At 37.2% G+C, this 19,361-nt stretch overlaps 2 protein-coding genes and 2 long non-coding RNA genes across 5 annotated transcripts in view; 3 read left to right on the forward strand and 1 right to left on the reverse strand.

Annotated features, from left to right (window-relative positions):
* Positions 1 to 4,236, forward strand: part of LOC107750559 (eukaryotic initiation factor 4A-I-like) — a 10,017-nt gene extending 5,781 nt beyond the window's left edge. The window contains exons 7-11 of the mRNA XM_016566016.1: positions 1,345 to 1,488; positions 1,804 to 1,941; positions 2,024 to 2,113; positions 2,386 to 2,465; positions 2,551 to 4,236. Of these exons, the coding sequence (XP_016421502.1) occupies positions 1,345 to 1,488; positions 1,804 to 1,941; positions 2,024 to 2,113; positions 2,386 to 2,465; positions 2,551 to 2,695 (597 nt within the window). The 3' untranslated portion in view covers positions 2,696 to 4,236. The remainder of the gene's footprint in view (positions 1 to 1,344; positions 1,489 to 1,803; positions 1,942 to 2,023; positions 2,114 to 2,385; positions 2,466 to 2,550) is intronic.
* Positions 4,237 to 6,073: 1,837 nt separating this feature from the next.
* On the reverse strand, positions 6,074 to 8,664 carry LOC107750561 (uncharacterized). 2 transcript variants are annotated; one of them, XR_001641155.1, is made up of 2 exons: positions 8,588 to 8,664; positions 6,074 to 6,635 (listed from the first exon to the last, which is right to left on the reverse strand). It is a non-coding gene; the product is annotated as an uncharacterized LOC107750561 (long non-coding RNA). The 2 variants fall into 2 exon arrangements; XR_001641156.1 differs by lacking the exon at positions 8,588 to 8,664 and adding an exon at positions 8,520 to 8,585.
* Positions 8,665 to 8,720: 56 nt separating this feature from the next.
* On the forward strand, positions 8,721 to 11,757 carry LOC107750560 (transcription factor Sox-19b). The gene is made up of 2 exons (XM_016566017.1): positions 8,721 to 9,652; positions 10,295 to 11,757. Exons 1-2 carry the CDS (start codon positions 9,018 to 9,020, stop codon positions 10,539 to 10,541), a joined length of 882 nt encoding a protein of 293 aa, XP_016421503.1. The 5' UTR covers positions 8,721 to 9,017; the 3' UTR covers positions 10,542 to 11,757.
* A 1,790-nt stretch (positions 11,758 to 13,547) lies between these two features.
* LOC107750563 (uncharacterized) lies at positions 13,548 to 19,214 on the forward strand. Its single transcript, XR_001641157.1, has 4 exons — positions 13,548 to 13,607; positions 13,885 to 13,911; positions 14,003 to 14,082; positions 17,876 to 19,214. It is a non-coding gene; the product is annotated as an uncharacterized LOC107750563 (long non-coding RNA).
* The last annotated feature ends 147 nt before the right edge of the window (positions 19,215 to 19,361 follow it).

The raw sequence follows: 19,361 nt of genomic DNA on the forward strand, positions 1-19,361 counted from the left end.
GATTGAATGGGCATTTGTTAATATTCAGCTTTTTTTTGTCTGTAGGGTATGATGTCATCGCACAGGCTCAGTCTGGCACAGGAAAGACAGCCACCTTTGCTATCTCCATCCTGCAGCATATTGATGTGGAGATGAAGGCTACACAAGCTATGGTGCTGGCTCCTACCAGAGAGCTCGCCCAACAGGTGAGAACCGTTACTCATTCAGGTTTGTTATAGCACTCTGTACTAGCTCTGCCTTTTTGTTGGAGGTTTTGGGAGACACGGAAGACAGTGTGACAAGAGTTTAAGCATGCCCCCTATCACTAGGCAAGGCTGTGTCTGTCAATGACACAGTCTTATATCTGTTAGGAGCAGAGAAAATAAAGGCAATATTCATCCCAGTCAGCTCAACACAGTGAGAAAAGACTGTTTCATGGTATGGGCATAGATACTTGTCAAATCTCTTTTAAGATGCTTTTGCAGTTACTTGAGCACAGGTGGTTTTTCAGATCAAGTTAAATGGAGTTGATCTTTTAGCTATTGCTAAAATGTTTTTGTCCTCCTCAGATTCAGAAGGTGGTGCTGGCTCTTGGAGACTACATGGGGGCAACCTGCCATGCCTGCATTGGTGGCACCAATGTCCGTAATGATGTTCAGAAGCTCCAGGCTGATGTGCCCCACATAGTGGTTGGAACCCCTGGCCGTGTGTTTGACATGCTCAACCGCAGATATCTTTGTAAGTGCGGGTGACAATCGCTTGTTTCAGTGGACTGTCTTATTTGAGACTTGTACTAGAATTCTTAACTACCTGTTCTCTTGTTGTTAAGTTATAAGTTTAATAACCTTCTGTATGCCAATGGCTTGGAAATGACTGTCTTTGTTTGATTTATTTTCTTTTTCAGCTCCCAAATATATAAAGATGTTTGCGCTGGATGAGGCAGATGAAATGTTAAGCCGTGGTTTCAAGGACCAGATCTATGAGATCTTTCAGAAGTTGGCCACAGATACTCAGGTAAACCAATTTTTTTTCTTTTCTTTTCTTGGAGCCCACACCAAAGTCCCTCTCCTACCAGCTTTGTGTGCTGTGATGGGAATCATAATCTTTGGTAGAGGAATGTAACTGCTCTCCACTTTGATTGGGCTCATAGGTCCCTCTTCATGACTATTAAGCAGCTTACATTTTATATCCTAAATAGTTTTATTTGCTGTAAGTTTAAGAGGTTTGTGTTGGTTATCTACTCCAGTCAGCTAAGATGAGCATAATGACTGTAAATTTACCTTTTCCTGTTATAGTCATCTTCAGGTTGTGGTTAGTGTTGATTCATTTGTAAGCTATAACTTGTGCATGTTTTTCTTTTCCCAGGTGATTCTTTTGTCTGCCACCATGCCTCAGGAGGTGCTGGAGGTGACCACAAAATTCATGAGAGATCCTATTCGTATCCTAGTTAAAAAGGAAGAGCTGACCCTGGAGGGTATCCGGCAGTTCTACATCAATGTTGAGAAAGAGGTGTGTGGAGAGCTTAGCGTTGAGAAATGAATATTTGTATCTCAAAGCTGTCCAATTTGTTGTTGTCCAAAGTTGCTGTCATTTGTTACTGAAGTAGTAATGCTGTTTTGTGATGATCCCCATGCGTGTCAACTGATCCCAGACTTCCTGCAGTGCTCTGTGTCTGATAAGCGTTTTGCTTAGCTGTGCATTTGAGCCTGTAGGACTGTGGGAACATGATCTTAACTTTAGTCTGAAAACAGCACCACCTAGTGGCAGAGCTGAGTTTTTCTTTTCTTTTTTTTTCTATTTGCTAAGATCTCTCTTGTCTTTCAGGAGTGGAAGTTGGACACATTGTGTGATCTTTACGAAACCCTGACCATCACACAGGCTGTAATTTTCATCAACACCCGACGAAAGGTGGACTGGTTGACTGAGAAAATGCATGCAAGAGACTTCACTGTTTCTGCACTGGTGAGTGACAATCACATGATGTGACGTTTTGCTAATTATGTATATGTACATGTTTTATGAACTATGCGCACTGTCTTCATAGCACGGTGACATGGAGCAAAAGGAGAGGGACGTCATCATGAAAGAGTTCCGCTCTGGCTCCAGCAGAGTCCTCATCACTACTGACCTGCTGGTAAGCTACCTTTCACCTTCACCCACCGTTCTGAGATGTCATACCAAGGATACCTCTTCCACCAGCATTCTGTGCTGTGATGGGTATCAAGGTCTTTGGGAGACTATTCTAACTGCTCTCCACAGTGCCTGGGCCGCCAAGTCCCTTAACACGACTATAAAGCAGTTGACATTCACACGTAAAATCTGTGCTTTTAAATATCTTTAGATTGTTAGTTGACTGCTTTTGTTCTTGAATCTGTAAGTGGACTAAAGTGTCTTAAATACTTTCAGGCAAGAGGCATTGATGTGCAGCAGGTTTCCCTGGTTATCAACTATGACCTTCCAACAAACAGGGAAAACTACATCCACCGGTAAGTCGACGAAGCTCTTTCTGTGCTTTTTGTCTGATTTGTGCAATTCTGGCTGTTGTGTAATAACAGTGCTTTATTTGTATAGAATTGGACGTGGTGGCCGTTTTGGCAGAAAGGGCGTCGCTATCAACATGGTCACTGAAGATGACAAGCGTACACTCCGAGACATCGAGACCTTCTACAATACAACCGTGGAGGAAATGCCCATGAACGTTGCTGATCTTATCTAAGACCCCAGCCCTTTTTTTTTTTTTTTTTCTCATTCCAACCCACATCCCTTTTCGCGCAACTCCCTCACAAATCAAGTACTGTTAATTCTGAGGGTGCGCTTTTTCATAAATCCAGTATGTCTGCCACATCACTCAATTATTCGGAACGAATACTCAATATTCTTAAGGCTCATTTAATCTTGCCCTTTTTGAGTGGTGCCATCTACTGATCAAGAGGAGGCATTGCAGGGCTTATTTGCATGTTAGGTGTAAAAGTTAATTCACTGACTGGCATATGGATTGAAGACATGCCCTGCTTTTCTTGATAGTGTTGGTTTAACCATTTTTGAGATGTGACTTTACATTGGATTATTTTTTGGGTTAAAACAGGGCAAAGGATGTAAAACACAGAATTATTCATGTTTTATATGGGGGACTTGGACTCTTATTCCAAATCTTCATCACTGCTATCTTCCTTTTACAGAAGCATCTGAGTGCTGTAAGTTCTGCTTAAAGAAAAGAGGAAGCTGGATTGTGTGAGCAAACCAGATTGTAAAGTTGCAAAAAGTGTTCCAAGTCATTTTCTCCTGGTCCAATTGTTCGGTTACATCTCTTGTGTTGTCCTGTGTGCGTGGTTGTAGCTTTTTGATTTTTGTAAATAGGCTTTACTCTGGTGGGATGGGTGGCTCAAGGCATTAGAAATGAATTTGGCATGATTGGTATGGCTGGTTAACAACCCACCATTGTATTGCCTCAGATTTTCTCTGCATCAAAGTCCTATTGAGGAGTGTTGCTCCTACAACCTACCTCACCAAACTGTGTTGGATGGGTCTAAATATGTAAAGGACCAAACTGCAGTAGTAGAGTATATAGAGATCATTATGTCTTCGTATTGTTCAAACAATGCCTCTTTTGTTGGGTGGGTTTGGATGTGGGGTTAACATTGGTCAGTGCTATTTTTTTAAACAAATTTATTACAAATGTGATAATTATTAACCTTTTTGAGACGGAAGCCATGTATTAATTCTTTTCTACATTGGACTCTGTATAGTATTTATTTTAATGGTCTGAAATAAAGGTATTTCCCATTTTTAACATGCTAAGCTGACTCTTACTCGTTCATTGGGTTTAGTTTACTGCAAGACTGGTTTCATCTTGCAATACGAGTAGGAGATCTCAAAGCATGTGTTTGTGGTTCCCGTCATGGTTGAATTTTTTTTTTTTTTTTTTTTTTTCCCAATGTTAAATACCTTTTGCCATTTTTGTTCCTTTATCAACATTTCAATCACTGTCTTTCATCATTCAAATGGTGTTTGATCAGATGTGGGTTATATGGTAGACATGATAAATGTTCAGTAGCCGTTGAACAAGTCTTATCAATGTTAGGGATGATGGGAATTAAAATTACGTCAGTTGCTCACCTGTGGATCCTCTGCAGTGAATAGTAGCCTCAGAATGATTCAAAGCAGCTGATTTAAAAACATCACAATTCCCAGATAATGTCTTGTGAAGTGAAATGTGTTGAAGAAACTAATGTTGAATAAATGTTCAGAAAACCTTCATATTGGGGTCAGCTATACCTTTACGTAATTCTAACGTAAACTTGTGATGCTCGCTTGTCAGTGATAAATAAAACCATAAAAGATTTGTCATGGTACTAATAAACTGAATGTGTTTCAAATACACAATAGCCAGGTTTATATATTTATCAATTCAATTACATTTAACTAATTTAATCTTGCTTGCTCCACAGCCAGCCACATTTTAACAATAAAAACATATTTTCACAAGTATTTGTGGTGATGGCTAGGGAATTAGTATAAATATATTTGAAAATAAGATTATGTAAATACATTCGAACATATGCAAATACTTAATAAACTGCCGTGATTAATTTGTCTTTTCTGTGTAGTTTCAAAGATAAGATTTTTTTTTTGATACATGGATGACACTTGGAAAACCGTGCCAACTAATCACAACTAGTGACCGAATGACCACCTTGTGTTATATTAACAGATGTATTTGCACTTTGTTCAGTAAGTAGGCTAAATGCTACGTCATTATATCATTATGCTAAATCCGGTGCCCATTTTACTGTGAAGCGCTCCTGAGAGAAGCACCTCTCGAACCAAGAGCCGAGAGATGGTCAGTTCTGAGCGCGTCCACAGGAGGGCAGATCTGTACACCATCTGTATCCACAGGAGAGAAAGCAGCTTTCGCAGGAGGCTCGTAAAGGGCCTGCCAGGGTCTTTATGTGCAGTGACGGATGGCTAGGAGACTGAAGCCTCCATTTACATAAGAAGGGAGAGAATAGAGGCCCCATTCACTCGGTCTGTCAGGGAGGATTCAGGGACAAAATGCACTCTCTCCAAGTTGCCCTCTTCCCCTCTCAGTCTCTCCTTTCTTCTTTATCTTTGCCATTCTCCCTTCTCCTCAAGCTTTTCCTCATCCGTCCTCCTTTCTTCAGGCCATTGTAATTTATTGTGAACGCAGTCTCTTCATTTTAAGGCCACTTAATTTATTGTTCTTTTACTCTATTGGGTTTCCTAATTCAAATCAAAATGTCATATTTGCCTCAATGAATTACATAGCGTTTAGATTTTCATTGTTCACAGATTAAAACAACTCAAAAAAGGTATTAATACACTATAATATAATCTAACTTAAAAGGATATTTTGAATGCTTGAGTCCAAACATTGTTAAAACAACAACAGCAACAACAAAAACTATAAAACCCTTATTAATAGAATGTTATTAAAAAATTTTATATCTCTGTTCATTTTTTTACTTTTATTTGCAAAAATATTAACCATTCAAACTGTGTTGTTGCAAGGGATGATGATTAAATCTACTATTTACAAAAAAAAAAATCAAAACTTCTCAGTAAAGTTAGTCAAATCAAGAAAGTGTTCAAATATTTCATCAAGATTGTCTTTTGATTCTAATGAAATTACTTTCTTATTCTAATGAAATAAACGTTCTTGGAATATTCTGATCATCAATGTTTTTGGGAATTTATCATTTATATTTCAGAAATTATAAAAAATGGTGTTAAAGTTATAATTTATATAATTAAAATAGAATTAAATATAACAGATTATACAAATTAATTGTTTAAAATTAAATTTATAATTGATATTTCAGAAATTATTAAAAAATAATGACGCTAAAGTTATAATTTATGTAAACAATATATAATTGATTGAATATATTTTAACTTTCATTAAAAAAAAACTAAATTCATATTTTAAACACTGCATCCATAAACATGTGAATTATAGTAATTAAAAACAGTTGCTTATACATTAGAAAACTAAAGATTATTTCATTTTAAAATGTACAATTCAGGAAAGAATTGCACACACAAACACAACAGAAGAACAAATAAGCAAAAACAGTCTAGATGCAGTATTTATTTAGTTCAGTCAGAGAACTCATGTTGATTCTCCCTTACGGGTTGATTCAGGTAGCAGTGTTTGAGCAGCTTAGAGCCCAGCTGAATGGGTGGTTATCTTTTGTGTGCGCTTAGGAAAAACAACTGTGTTGCAACTTGTTTTGGGCATACATATTCAAACCCATAAAAACACTGGTTTTAAAAAGCAATACAGTGGTCATGGAGAGGCATGTGAAGCACATGTGTATGCAAACATGAGGGCTTTGAACGACCCGTGTTTGTGAGTAGGGGCTACACTTAACATTTCTGAGAAACTCTCTGAGCTGTCTTGGTGCTGTCACAAACCAAGTGGGACAAAGAAAGAGGATGGCAGAACGAGTTGGACACTCTCCATAAGAGGTTTTCTGTTTGTCCAAAATGTTTTTGTTTTTGGATATGGCTATATAAGAATGAAGCCCCACAATTTGTGGTTTGATTGGCATAAAGGCGTAACTGTCAGTCACGAACAGAGGCCGCTCACATGGTTCACAAAGCACCTGCAAACTCACAAGCACTCACACCTGTGTCTACAAAAAAGAGAAAGAAACAACGTAAAGCTTTGCACCCACACCTTTTCTCAAGCAATTACAAACACTGAAAATCCCACACAGAAAGTCACGTCATAAATTGTCATCAAAAGGCAGTAATTGCACATTGCTGTATGAAGACTTGAAAACAATAGCCTATCTAATTATATATTGTGTGTACCATAAAAAGGTCACATAAATTTACCCAGAAAACAAACAAAGCTCACACAAGATTTAAACACAATTACTAAAAACACTCAAAAGCACAATTTACACTGTATGTAATAACTAATAAGACAATAATACACTATTATTTTATTTTATAATATATTATTAATGATAATACTTCAGCCTTCAGCCTTCATGAATAATTATATATCAATTATAAATTATTAAATACAAGATTAATAGTAGTTATAATTATTGGTAAACTGTGCTTGGAAAAAAATATGATCAGAATATCAACTTGCATAATAATTATGCATGCACTGTATTTTTCCTCTTCTGCTGTCGAGGTAATGCAAGGAATGTTGTGATTGGTTGTCAAGGCAGCCAATCAGAATTTAGCAGCCTCGGTCTCTGATTGGCTGGAATTATGGCACATTGTAACGCTGGGTTGTGTTGAGCACTCGAGCTGTTGGCATTTAGCAAGCACTGAGGGGGGCATCAGGTGAGCTAGTGAAACGTTGCACGCGCAAAAGAGAAGGTCTGCACACATCCAAAAACTTATTTTAAATGCAAAATTGATTTCCGTGCGCTCGAAATACTTTTTTCTTTGCGAAACGAACATTTTCTGCACAAAACTCAGATCGCGTGCGTGCAAAATGCACTTTTGTGCGCTCAAAATATGATCTTTCGCGCGCAGAATTGTGGCAGAAATGTAAGCCCATATTATGGTTCCAGCACATGAGGATGTATTAGGAAATGTTCTATTCACACATATGCGAGCCAATAGTTCTCCGAACTCTCAGAAGACCTGTGTTATTACAATTCCACGGCTGCAACTTTTGATCACTTCAGCGAGATCGCTCCACCAACATCCCCTGGCATAATGCGTGGGCCCTCATTCACCTGTCCATCACGCAAACACTATGTTAATTCCCGCATCGTGTACCCCTGTCCCACATCCCCTTCATTCAATTCTTTGTACCAATCCCCTCTCTTTCCTGCCCTTTTATACCCACAGTCTTCTTTTCCGACATTCTTTCTCCAATCACAGCCCTCCGTCGGAGGCATAACAAACTCTCCGAGCCCGAGGGCTATACACCTTTTGAGAAATATTTTGATTATGTGTGCTCAGTGTAGGTGGCCCGCCGAACACTTTCACTGTCTGCATGGTTGGTAAAGTCACGTCATAAATTGTCATCAAAAGGCAGTAATTGCACATTGCTGTATGAAGACTTGAAAACAATAGCCTATCTAATTATATATTGTGTGTACCATAAAAAGGTCACATAAATTTACCCAGAAAACAAACAAAGCTCACACAAGATTTAAACACAATTACTAAAAACACTCAAAAGCACAATTTACACTGTATGTAATAACTAATAAGATTATACACTATTATTTTATTTTATAATATTGTATTATTAATGATAGTTTAAAATAATACACTTTTAACAACTTGTTTTGCACTGCTAGTTTTCACCCCAAAATTTCTCAGGTCAGTCTTTTTCCCATGACCCCAGGGTGACAGGCTTAAGAACTAACAATAGAAGACACAGAAAGTGTAAAGGTGTAAAGTGAAACTAATTAAGTCATAGAAAGTTATTCAAAGAAAGCAGGTCCAAAATAACACAACATTATCTTTTAAAAGTTTGATCATTTTAAAGTGTAATAAAATGTTTCATGCACATATCTTCTGAAATATGTAATAATTACCAGAAAGAGATAATTAGTACCGTAAACAACAAAATAAGCCCCGATCTCTCTCTTTGCGTGCCGCTTACCTCTTGCAACAAGTGATCTGCTGCGTAAAATACCACACCCCTACAATTGTTATGCAAATGAGCAAAGGCTTGCGTTGAGCGCTGATTGGTCAGACGTGGAATAGAATTGGTTCAACGTGGACTGCAAACTATTGCGGCTCAACAAGTGGCTTGTGGATAGAGTTGAACAGAGTTTAGACAGACAAACAGCTGTGATTGTAACGCTTTTCGCGCCCTTTTTTTAACTTTATTTTGTCTGAAAAACTTGTTCTAAATGTTTTGATTCATCGTGCAGTTCTTTTCTCACTGCTGCGTTTGATTTGGCCAGACAATCCCGGCTGTAAAGAGACTTCACCTGCGCCGGATTTGTTTGACCTGATTAGGTTCGCTTGGACACTTTTAATTGGCTGCTTTACGCATTGAGCGATTGAAACTCAAAGTGTGTAGTGGCATGATGTACAGCATGATGGAGCATGAACTGAAGACCGCGGGTCAACCTCATCCCCACCACAACAGTCCAGGGATGTCTCCTCCGGTCAGCGGGGTTGGAAATGCGCATCACGGATCAAAAATCTCTTGTCCACCCGGCGGGGACCCCATGGACAAAGTGAAGCGCCCCATGAATGCGTTTATGGTGTGGTCCCGGGGTCAGCGGAGGAAGATGGCACAGGAGAACCCCAAAATGCACAACTCTGAGATAAGCAAACGCCTCGGTGCGGAATGGAAACTTTTAACGGACACCGAGAAGCGGCCGTTCATCGATGAGGCCAAACGGTTGCGGGCCGTACACATGAAGGAATACCCCGACTACAAATACAAACCTCGGCGCAAGACCAAAGCCCTCATGAAGAAGGACAACCCCGTCGGTAACTATCCTCTAGCAGCCGGTAACCTGTTGTCATCAGCCGTGGCACATGGACAAGGCGGGAGCCCGAGAATGGACGGCTATGGCTGGGGTCACACCGGCGCTTATATGGGAATGCAGGGTGAAGCACTCGGATACCCGCAACAACTGCACCGATATGATCTGTCAGCTCTCCAGTACCCACCGGCACAGACCTACATGAACGGCGCCAGCTCGTACAGGTTTGTTTTTGTTTATAAATGAATTAATTTAGTTAAGTTTAGTGTGGCTTGACAAACTGTGGAGTTGTGTGGGGGCAAACGCGCACAGAAATCCGTGTTAACCGATTCGGATTTTATTATGCTTAACTTTGTGATGAGTTGGAAAAAACAAACATTTGTAAACAATTTTACATCGTTCTCATTAAATGTTTATATCAAACACGATATTTAATAGAAATTCTACTCCGTAAAAGTACTTCTATTTAGTTTAAGAAAGTTTGCATTTTTTCCAAACTTAAGGTTTTTGTGCTGAATGTGCTTAATGTGCTGAATTAACTTGCCATTTAATTTGATCCTCAAAACCGCACACCTATTCAGCACTTGTCTATAGATTTTATATCGTTATAAACGCACATTTAGGCTATTCATGATTTGCCTATATGTTAACTTTAATCATATCCTGACATTTATTTACTATTTGTCTATAAATTTTGTCTCCAAGTCACCACAACTAAGCTGGCTTAACCTGTATAGACCTGTTATCTGCTTGTCAGCATTATTGGGAACAAATGCAGAGGCGTTTTATGTGTGGAAAGATAGATTCTCCTTGCCACCGGTGTCTGTCTGATCTTCTGATGATTTTGTCCTTTTTTTTGTCCACAGCCAAATGTCATATAGTGGCAGCCCTCAGCAGCCCAGTCCAGTGATGTCTATGGTTAAACCAGAACCCCTATCCCATTCGCCTACTGGAGTACCAAACCACCACCGTGGGGCTTTCCAAGGGGACCTGAGGGACATGATTAGCATGTACATTCCAGGTGGTGACACCAGCGACACCTCAAACCAGAGGGTCTACCCTGGAGTCCAGCAGCACTATCTTGGTGGAACTGTTCCCCTCACTCATATCTGAAGTTTAGGGAATGCTCCCTGAACTCCTATTAGTTGGACCCTTATTGGGACTGTAGTGCCACGCATAGACTTTATGGATTATTGAACACTTCTGATTGTTTACTACCTCCTTGCTTTGAATGATCTGAAGTTGTCTGTTGAACCTGTATAGAAAATTTAGCCGTTTCAGTCTCTTGTTTTCTGTCTTTGTAGCTATCACATTTTGACCAGGCGTAACTTCTCATGACGTTAAGGTTAAGTCAGCTCATTTCGCCATTCCATATTCTAGCACAGTCATCCTCTTTGTTCCTTAATAGATTTTTTTTTTTTTTGTGAGTTTTTTTGTGCTCTGTGCAATTTTTTGAACATGCGTTGTTCATGCAGCAGTGGGCAATCATGATCCAAAATCGAATTGGTGTTCAAAACAGGGCAGCATATTGGGAACTCCAAAAAACAGGTCAGCCAATAATGACTGCCATGACCAGTGATGAACATGCCATGTGACCTTGAGAGGTGTAAATTTAGCACGATTCTCAGCACATGAAATAACTGTGTGATGGGTGAAGTTGACCTAAGTGTCTCTTTAAATCTGGGTATTAATATATAGTAAAGTGTTTTGGACAATCTCAGGGCTTTCTTGAAATGACATAGATCAGCTGTAACATTGCTTAATCTAATTAGAAGTCCTTGAAACTGTTACCCAAATTGTAATAGAGGAAAGTCATTCGGTCACTATCTGCTTTGTTTTCCTACTTCAAATAATAGCTGTAAATTCATATGTACCATACCAGTGTGCACCTTTGTGAACTAACAATTTTTTTTTTGTTTTTTTTTTTGTAGTCCTTACAAGGAAATTGCACTCCTGTAAATGGTCAATTTTAGGCATATTTACAGATTGCTAAATGTTTGTCATCTAGCATTTCAGCATTTCCCTCTTATGGGTCAAACTCAAATGCACTGATCTTCGCTATCAGTCAATGCACTTCGTTAGACTAGGAGGTTATAGACATCACCTGGTCTTATTCATTCTAACACGCCATTAAGTCTGCTTTTGCCATACAGTATGGTTGACCAGTGAGTTCAGTGGACTTGACTGAAATGTTCTTTTTGGGCACTTCTTTTTTTTCTTTTCTTTCTTTTCCCCACAGTGACCTGGTCCTTTATCAACAAAATGCAAAGTTATGTTAAGGTCTTGAGATTTGTTTTGAACTCATAAACGGTGTGTAGGCATTGTCAAATATGTAAGTCAGTCTGACTCATTGTTGCCACAAAGCTCGGTCAGTTAGTTACTAATGTTTTGGTTAATTAAATGGTGATTTAAGCACAATGAAAAAAGTTTACATTGCCATTGAAGTGAGTTTGCAGCTTACAGTTTAGTTTTTTTTTTAAATGGTTTTAATTTTGGTTTAAATTCCTTTTGTACAGTGTATATTTCTTGTTGTTTTTTTTTTTCTGGCTCTTATAAGGGCCGTTTTTACAGAATAAATGACAATACAACATCTAGTCTCAAGTTTTTATTATTTTGAAATCTTTGTGAATTAAAGTGTTTTTGTAATTTCCACGTTGCATGATACCGGAATTGTGTACCCATTGTGGCAGTCTTTTTGGACCTTCATGCGACAATAGTTTTGTTAATAGTCCCATTGGTGGACAAAGGAATACTGTTTGCAGTCAGCCAAGGTACATTTAATGTGAGTGAAAGTGTCTGATGATAACTACCAAGATTAAATTTACTAAATTAGTATTTGTGATGTTAACGTGGTGGCCTCCGATAGGTGACCTGCTTCATGTAAAATAAAACCATTGGTATTACAACTATTATTTCATTTGCAACTTAAGTGTAAAATCCATTATCCAAAATCCTTAGTGTTGCCTACCTCACACGTTTATTACTAATTTCATGTGGTGACTGCATATTATTTTAAAGATTTATCAAGAATTTATTTTATGCTATTGTTAAACTATTGAGACTTCTTTAGCCTGAGGAAAAAATGCTGATTGCACCTTTAAATTTACATAGAGAAACTTTTTTAATTATAGGTTTGTGTCGTAAAAAGTTTGAGGAGAAGGTTAAATACAAAGAAAACGGATAGAAAGCAACGATTTAAGTGCGAAATCATCTACTTTCACTGTCCACCTCAGAATAACCCTCTCTCTCCAGATTGAAAACTGGTTGTTGTCTCGGTCGTAATTGGCCGTTTCGGAGGCACATTGTCCGTTGCTTTTGAGCTCGCAGGTGTACGTAGTAAGCCACTGAATCCGGAGAGGCTCCCTTGGACCACTTTGTTCTCTTTTCTCGCTTCCCGCTGTGCGGAAAATTAGCGTTGCCGTCGTTTCTCCCCGTTTTCTCCTTGGGTTTAACCCCCTCACCTCCTAATGTCATTCTCATGAAAATGTAAGAGCTCGCTGCGGCTAATCGGAGGGTGAAGGGAGGGGAAGAGCGTGTAGACTACTTTACATTTACCCTGATAACAGTTCAGGCGTGTTCCCAAGTTAGATAAAGTAAATCATTATATATCCATTATAATAAAAAAAAAAATAAAACATTTAAAGGAAGAAAACTAAGCCCACGTTGTTTGGCGTATCATCAGACGACTTGCTGTTGTGACTATGTTTGGGGGGTTAAGAGGTCGACTGTGGGTGTCTAGATGGGTGGGGGGTGCTGGATGCTCCGCTGAGAAACACACAATCACTTAGCAACGACCACTGAGGCTTCAACAAACTGTTACCGTGGTAAATTGTTGGGTTGCCAGTTTGCAAGATTAAAGCCAAAATTCGATGTCAAGGAATTGATTGAATGAGCACGATATCTTTGGTATGTTTTTAGCTGATTAAATTGCTAAGTCGCGTTTTTATTATTATTATTATTATTAATAATAATAATAATAATAAAAGTTTTAAATCAGTTGACAGCTATTTAGTCATAAACCAGGAAACGAGATTAATGGTTGCTGTGGAAACTGGGGGGTGCGTAATATTTACATGCATTCAGAGGGAGCCGCTCCCCTCCTGCACGCACACACGCACAGCCTTCACTTCCCAACAGGTGAAATAAAAACTGATTATATGAAGAACCTGGTGATTATGGGTATGACTTGACAAATTTACTGTAAAGTTTTATTTGATTTTATTTAATTTCAATTATGCAAAGGCAATACAATGTATAGAGTAGGCCTGTGTTTCATACCAGTTACATTTTTGTCCAGTGCCAGTTTAAATGTTAAAAAACACTTTTTGTCTCACACACTCATTTTGTTTTGTTGTCATTGTGTTTTGTTTATGGCCATTATGGTTGTCTTAAAATATCTTAAGCTTAATATTCTCAGTGTTATTCTTCAGTTTTTGTTTTCATTTCTGTTTCACAGAAAAACAACAGCTTGATTGACATGAGGGTGAGTAAATAATGTCATCATTTTCATTTTTGAGTGAGCTATTTCTTCAAGCAGACTATATGCTTGTATTTTATTTTCAATCTGTCCACAGGCCTCCATCAAAACGTGTTGACCCATCACTCTCTTGTAAGATGACTTGTCAGTCTTACCTCAGATGTTGTGTATGCACAGGTGAGTGAGTGGGCGTAAATTTTTCTTCCTTTTTTTTTAACCGAGCCGCTACGGTTGGTTGAAATGCCACCAGGGCTGGATACACGCATGTGTGCGAGTCAGCCTAGACGAGCGCTGCCTGTCACGCAATAACAGGAGGGTGGCCAGACTCATCCGATAACAGACTATGTTGTGTCTGCCACATGTCAAATGTAATTTTATAGGCTAATAATATCAAGAAACCTGATTAAACAGAAAAATCTGTTTGTGTATACTTTACACAACATATGTTGTGTTGTGTGCACAGACAAACAGTAGCCTATAAAAAGTAAAAGACAAGAGAACAAAACAAGGTAAAGTAACAAATCTGCACAGCATATGCGTGGGACGTTTCTGCCAAATCTATCAACATCCTGTATACTGAGCTATCTTTTAAAATCAAGATTTGGATGCTATTCTAAGTTGGTTTAGGTGTGTACCTCATACATTTTTCACTTTATTTATTCAGAAGAAAATAAAATGAAACACATGGATTCCAGCTTGTCAACAAAACATATCTACATCAAAAGACTGGCATAAGGCCAAAGCAGTAGTCTGTTTAGCTCATAGTTGGCAGTGTCCACAGTAAAATGAGTTTTTTTGGACAAGGCAACTGAAATACCTCTATAAATTATTTTTTTTATTTTTTTTTGTCATAATGAATTTTAAAAAGCTGAAGAGGAAGCTGAATATAATGAGGTATTACTTCAACTTAGTCTCAGCAAACCCATTAAAAACGTTTAATAGGGCCAGTTTTACACAACACTGTAAAGTGATTGAAACTTTAAAAGACTAAATGCTGCAGTAAAACATGTAAATTGGTTAACAGTAAGTTCCCTTACTATATACGGGAAAACAGTAATGGGTCTGTTCTGTTAACTGTACCAAAGCAATCTTATCATTTAAAGGGAAAAAATGTATACATCCCAGAATTCAAAACATATTTGTTGGTGTTTTAAATAATTGTGTTTCTCAATAGTTTTGTTATCAGTTATGTATATTAGGGTTTTATGTTACATCCTATTGTTCAATTAATGTTTATTGCATTATTTTAGTTTTAGTCTACTTGTGATTAATTTTGATTCTTCATCTGGCTTAATCTTTTTCACCTTTGTTTTTATAGTGGTTATCAGTATATAGTGCAAAATTGGTTTTAGTAGTAGCATGGCCTTGATAATTCAGCAGAAAAGAGCTGTTGGATTTACCAGTTTAAAATGTAATTTATTTATGAATATAAATGACAGTTTTATGCTGTAAAATTTACAGGTTGTTCTGTAAATGTGTTTACATTTTAACTGTATTTTTACACAATTATTCTGGCAGTTTTTTTCTGTACAAACTACAGGACTTTTTTTAACAGTGTAGGGGGGAAATAATCAATGCATTTGATAAAAATAGAAAATGTTGAGACCCCAGGTCAAAGCCCACCGTTCTGAGCAGCCGTGGTAGGCTTTGATGGAGCACGTGTACATTTCTGTCAGGTTAATGTGGTTAATAGAGGAAGCATTTGCGCAGCAATGAAAGAGTGATTGACAGGTAACACTTATGAGCGCACCACACCCCGGGCAAGACTGGTCTTGCAGCAAATCGAGGGAGAGCAAGGTGGGGTGAAACAGAGGCAGAGTGAAACAAGATACTCAGGATTACTATTTCCAAAAAGACAAATCCATCACCTGTGATTTTATGCATGCAAAGTTAACATGCAATGTTAATAGGCATACCTATGATGTTATATTGTCTATACTTTGACAAAAAGCTGACAGCTAAAGATTTTTATGTTTAGAGTCTCTGACAAACCGGTCTGACACATGAAATCTGCCGTTATAGGCTGGATGGGGCATTTGTCAAGCACCCCACATAGGTGGGGAGGTGGTGGTGTGTACCGCTGATTAAAAGATATAGATACGAGAAAGAGTCTCCTCCTCAGGTGAGGTGAGATAAGACCAGAGGCCAAACTTTGAGGGCTTCCCAACAGACCTGAGAAAGAAAAAAAAGCTGTGTAATCCAACATTATGGATTTTAATGATACATTAATTTAACTGTCAAAAAAACCTGACCACTCTCTAACTAACTAACTAACCCTCTTTCTTTACTCCACTGAATATTATTGACATAAGTTATATACGCTACTGTTTAAAAGTAAAATTTTTTAATGCTTTTGTAATAAATATTTTATGTTCACTGCATTTATTATACTCGCTGCATTTATTAATTTACAAAAAGGTAATATTGTGACATATTATTACAATTAAAAATAAAATAAATAAAAATGTAATTTATTCCTGTCATGGCAAAGCTGAATTTTTTGACACATGATCATTTAGAAATCTTTCAAATGTGCTGATTTGGTACTCAAAAAACATTTCGTATTATTATCAACGTGGAAAATGGTTGAGCTGCTTAATATTTTTGTGGACATTTTTTACAGTTCTTTGATGAATAGAAAGTTTAAAAGAACCATTTTTTTAAATAGATTTTTGTAACATTATAGATGTCACTTTTGATCAGTTTAATGCATCCTTGCTGAATAAAAGTATTAACATTTCAAAAAATAAAAATAAAAAATGTACTGACCCCAAACTTTTGAATGGTAGTGTAAATAAGGGTATTTACACTTAAATGGTATTCATTGGCATCTTTAGCTATATCTTTAACTGTGATTATCAAAAACAAAATTCATTCACTGTCTAAACATTCTATTTGATGAAAAGGGATCTGATGAGCATTGACAGTAGATGTGTTGATATGAACTGTGCCTAGCCCTGCTGATCAGCAAGAATAGCCGGTTGCAGTTGGGGGTGGAGTTGAGAAGAGAGCCATCAGATCAGATGCTTTCTGCTTTTTGCAGTGTCTACGGGAATAACACTACATGAAAGCAACAGAATGTTGTTGTTGAGTTGACTCTGTAAATTTAAGTAGAATGTGCAGGCTAAATTTTAAGCATTTATTTAAACATGAGCAAGCCTACATTATGAACACAACCAAAGAAATCATGCAGAAAATATGTCTTTAGAGGAACTTACAGAGGAACCTAATCTATTATGCTTCACTTTAATGTTTACGTATATGAAATCTCTAAATCTCTTAAAAAATTGAACAATGAACAGAAACAGAAAATATTTCTTCTACTAGCCAACTTTATGACTCTGAACTATCTCTGTTGTTATTTAGAATTTGTTTTTGTGATACTTGATTATGTGTATTCCACTACCTATTTATAAAGGAGAAGCGTTTTGGGGGATGTATGGATGATTTGGAGATTCTTTTGAATTTGTTTTATCTATTGCTTTATTTAAAATGACGTATAACTGTATTGTTTCATTGTTTTTTTCTCACACACTTTTCATGTCACACATCAATTCTTGGTTTAATTTTAGTCTCATTAAAATAAAGGCACAAAACACTTATTATCAGCTATATTACTGTTAGGTAATCAAAGATGTCATTTGAAATTGTATGCTTGTAAATAGGTTGCCAGTATTTAGACTAAATTAGATGTAATATTTATTCTGATAAGTCATTTTATAAACCATTTGTGCATAAACAATGTGGTGTTAAATAGAACTCTATAATTTGAGCTTATATTAGAGAAATTATTTGCTCTTCCTGCTTTTGATATTTAGATAAACACTCTCATTAGATGCCAAGCTTATCTTTCTGCCATTTGCATTCAGCCGACCTGTCTGAGTGCACCATTGTTCAAGCAGTACTTTGTAAATTCTGTTTATGTTTGCCTGCTCTGACATTCTTGATTGTCTTCCCTCTGTGCATCTAGAAGACAGAACAACCAACTCTGCTAGACCCACAGGAGACTCAATGTTACCAGTTACAACGGAGCAGAGAGAATTAAGCACATAAGAAATAATGGTCATGTATGAGGTACGTAGTACAAGTAACTGCAGTGAGGGATTGTGTGTTGTAAGTTAAAGTAGCATTGAAAATGACAGATACTATAACTATATACAAGAATACAGAGCACTGATCCAGATATTCAGCGCTTTTTAAAACAGCACAATTAAACATCAGCAGCCCTGGGAGAATTTAGTCACATCTGGCTTGATGGGCTTTATTCGTCAACATTTAACCACATTTTTGCAAAAAAAAGAAAGAAGAAATCCAACTCGTTGTAGTCAGTTAAAACATACTTTTTATTAGGATTTCAGGCTAATTGATTTCAGACTTCTTGAGTTGGACTTATAAAATAGCGACTGAATACAGTTTCTGAAACAGAACCAGTACTGCCAGTATCTTTCCAAGCTTTCTATGTGACTTATACTGAACTTCTCTTTAAAAAGTGATGACAGATGGAGACTTAAAGACTGACACAAGTAATTAATGATATAGCTAGTAGGGTAAAGGATTCCAGTGAAGAAAACTGATAGCAATTGTATTTTTATCGACTCTTTGCCTCTCTCTGGTGGTACAAGTATGTATCACAGTTCATCAATTTGAACTGTCCATAATGGATAAATGCAAAAACACAACTTCAAATAAGAATAAAACAGTTTATTTATTACATTTTTTTCCTACAACTGTTTGTCTTTTTTTAAAGCCTTTCACACAACGAACACTACAAATTATCTGATGGAAATGTTTTACTCAATGGTCAAAAGTACACTGCAACTTTAGATATGGTCAAACCGTAAATCACAGCCATTTGTAATATTTCATTCATGAAATAAACTAACAATGAACAACAGATGTTCACAAGCAAAAAAGGAAAATCAATTCTCAAAAATAATGTGTACAAATATGCAATTCCCATCATTCAAATTAAATTTTCCTTTTACCTGCAGACAGCTTGAAACTTGCTTTTGATGGGTGAATACTACCATCTACAACAAAAAAAATTTTTTTGATGTGAATTTCTCTTATTTTGCCATGTTCCCTTTAGTTGTGATGACACTCAACAGCGTGGCTACATGTACTATTGCATGACCATTGCAATTTAAGAAATATGACAGCAATTGATTCACTAGACTCTATACATTACCTAAAGATAAAACGTTTTGTCAAATACAACAGAATGTCTTTTCTAGCAACATGGGCATTTCTAGGTTCTGGAAGACTTTGTAAAATAGTGTCCATATGGTTGGATTTGTCTACACAGAACAGAAAAACTAATGATCCCTTGTGGGGATAACGTGTTCTAATAGGGCTGCCTTTAGCATGTGATAACACATATTTTCATGTGTGCACTTTTAAAGTATTTTGGTCATTTTTACAATTCTGAAATTAATATGTACAAAAATCTCGGCAGA

Source organism: Sinocyclocheilus rhinocerous, unplaced genomic scaffold, assembly GCF_001515625.1.
Source record: "Sinocyclocheilus rhinocerous isolate Xijiao unplaced genomic scaffold, SAMN03320098_v1.1 scaffold19, whole genome shotgun sequence".
Taxonomy (NCBI): domain Eukaryota; kingdom Metazoa; phylum Chordata; class Actinopteri; order Cypriniformes; family Cyprinidae; genus Sinocyclocheilus; species Sinocyclocheilus rhinocerous.

Coding starts and splice junctions, on each gene's coding strand:
- LOC107750560 (XM_016566017.1), top strand. CDS start 9,018: ATGATGTACAGCATGATGGAGCATGAACTGAAGACCGCGGGTCAACCT. Junction 9,653..10,294: donor AACGGCGCCAGCTCGTACAG/GTTTGTTTTTGT, acceptor TTTTGTCCACAG/CCAAATGTCATATAGTGGCA.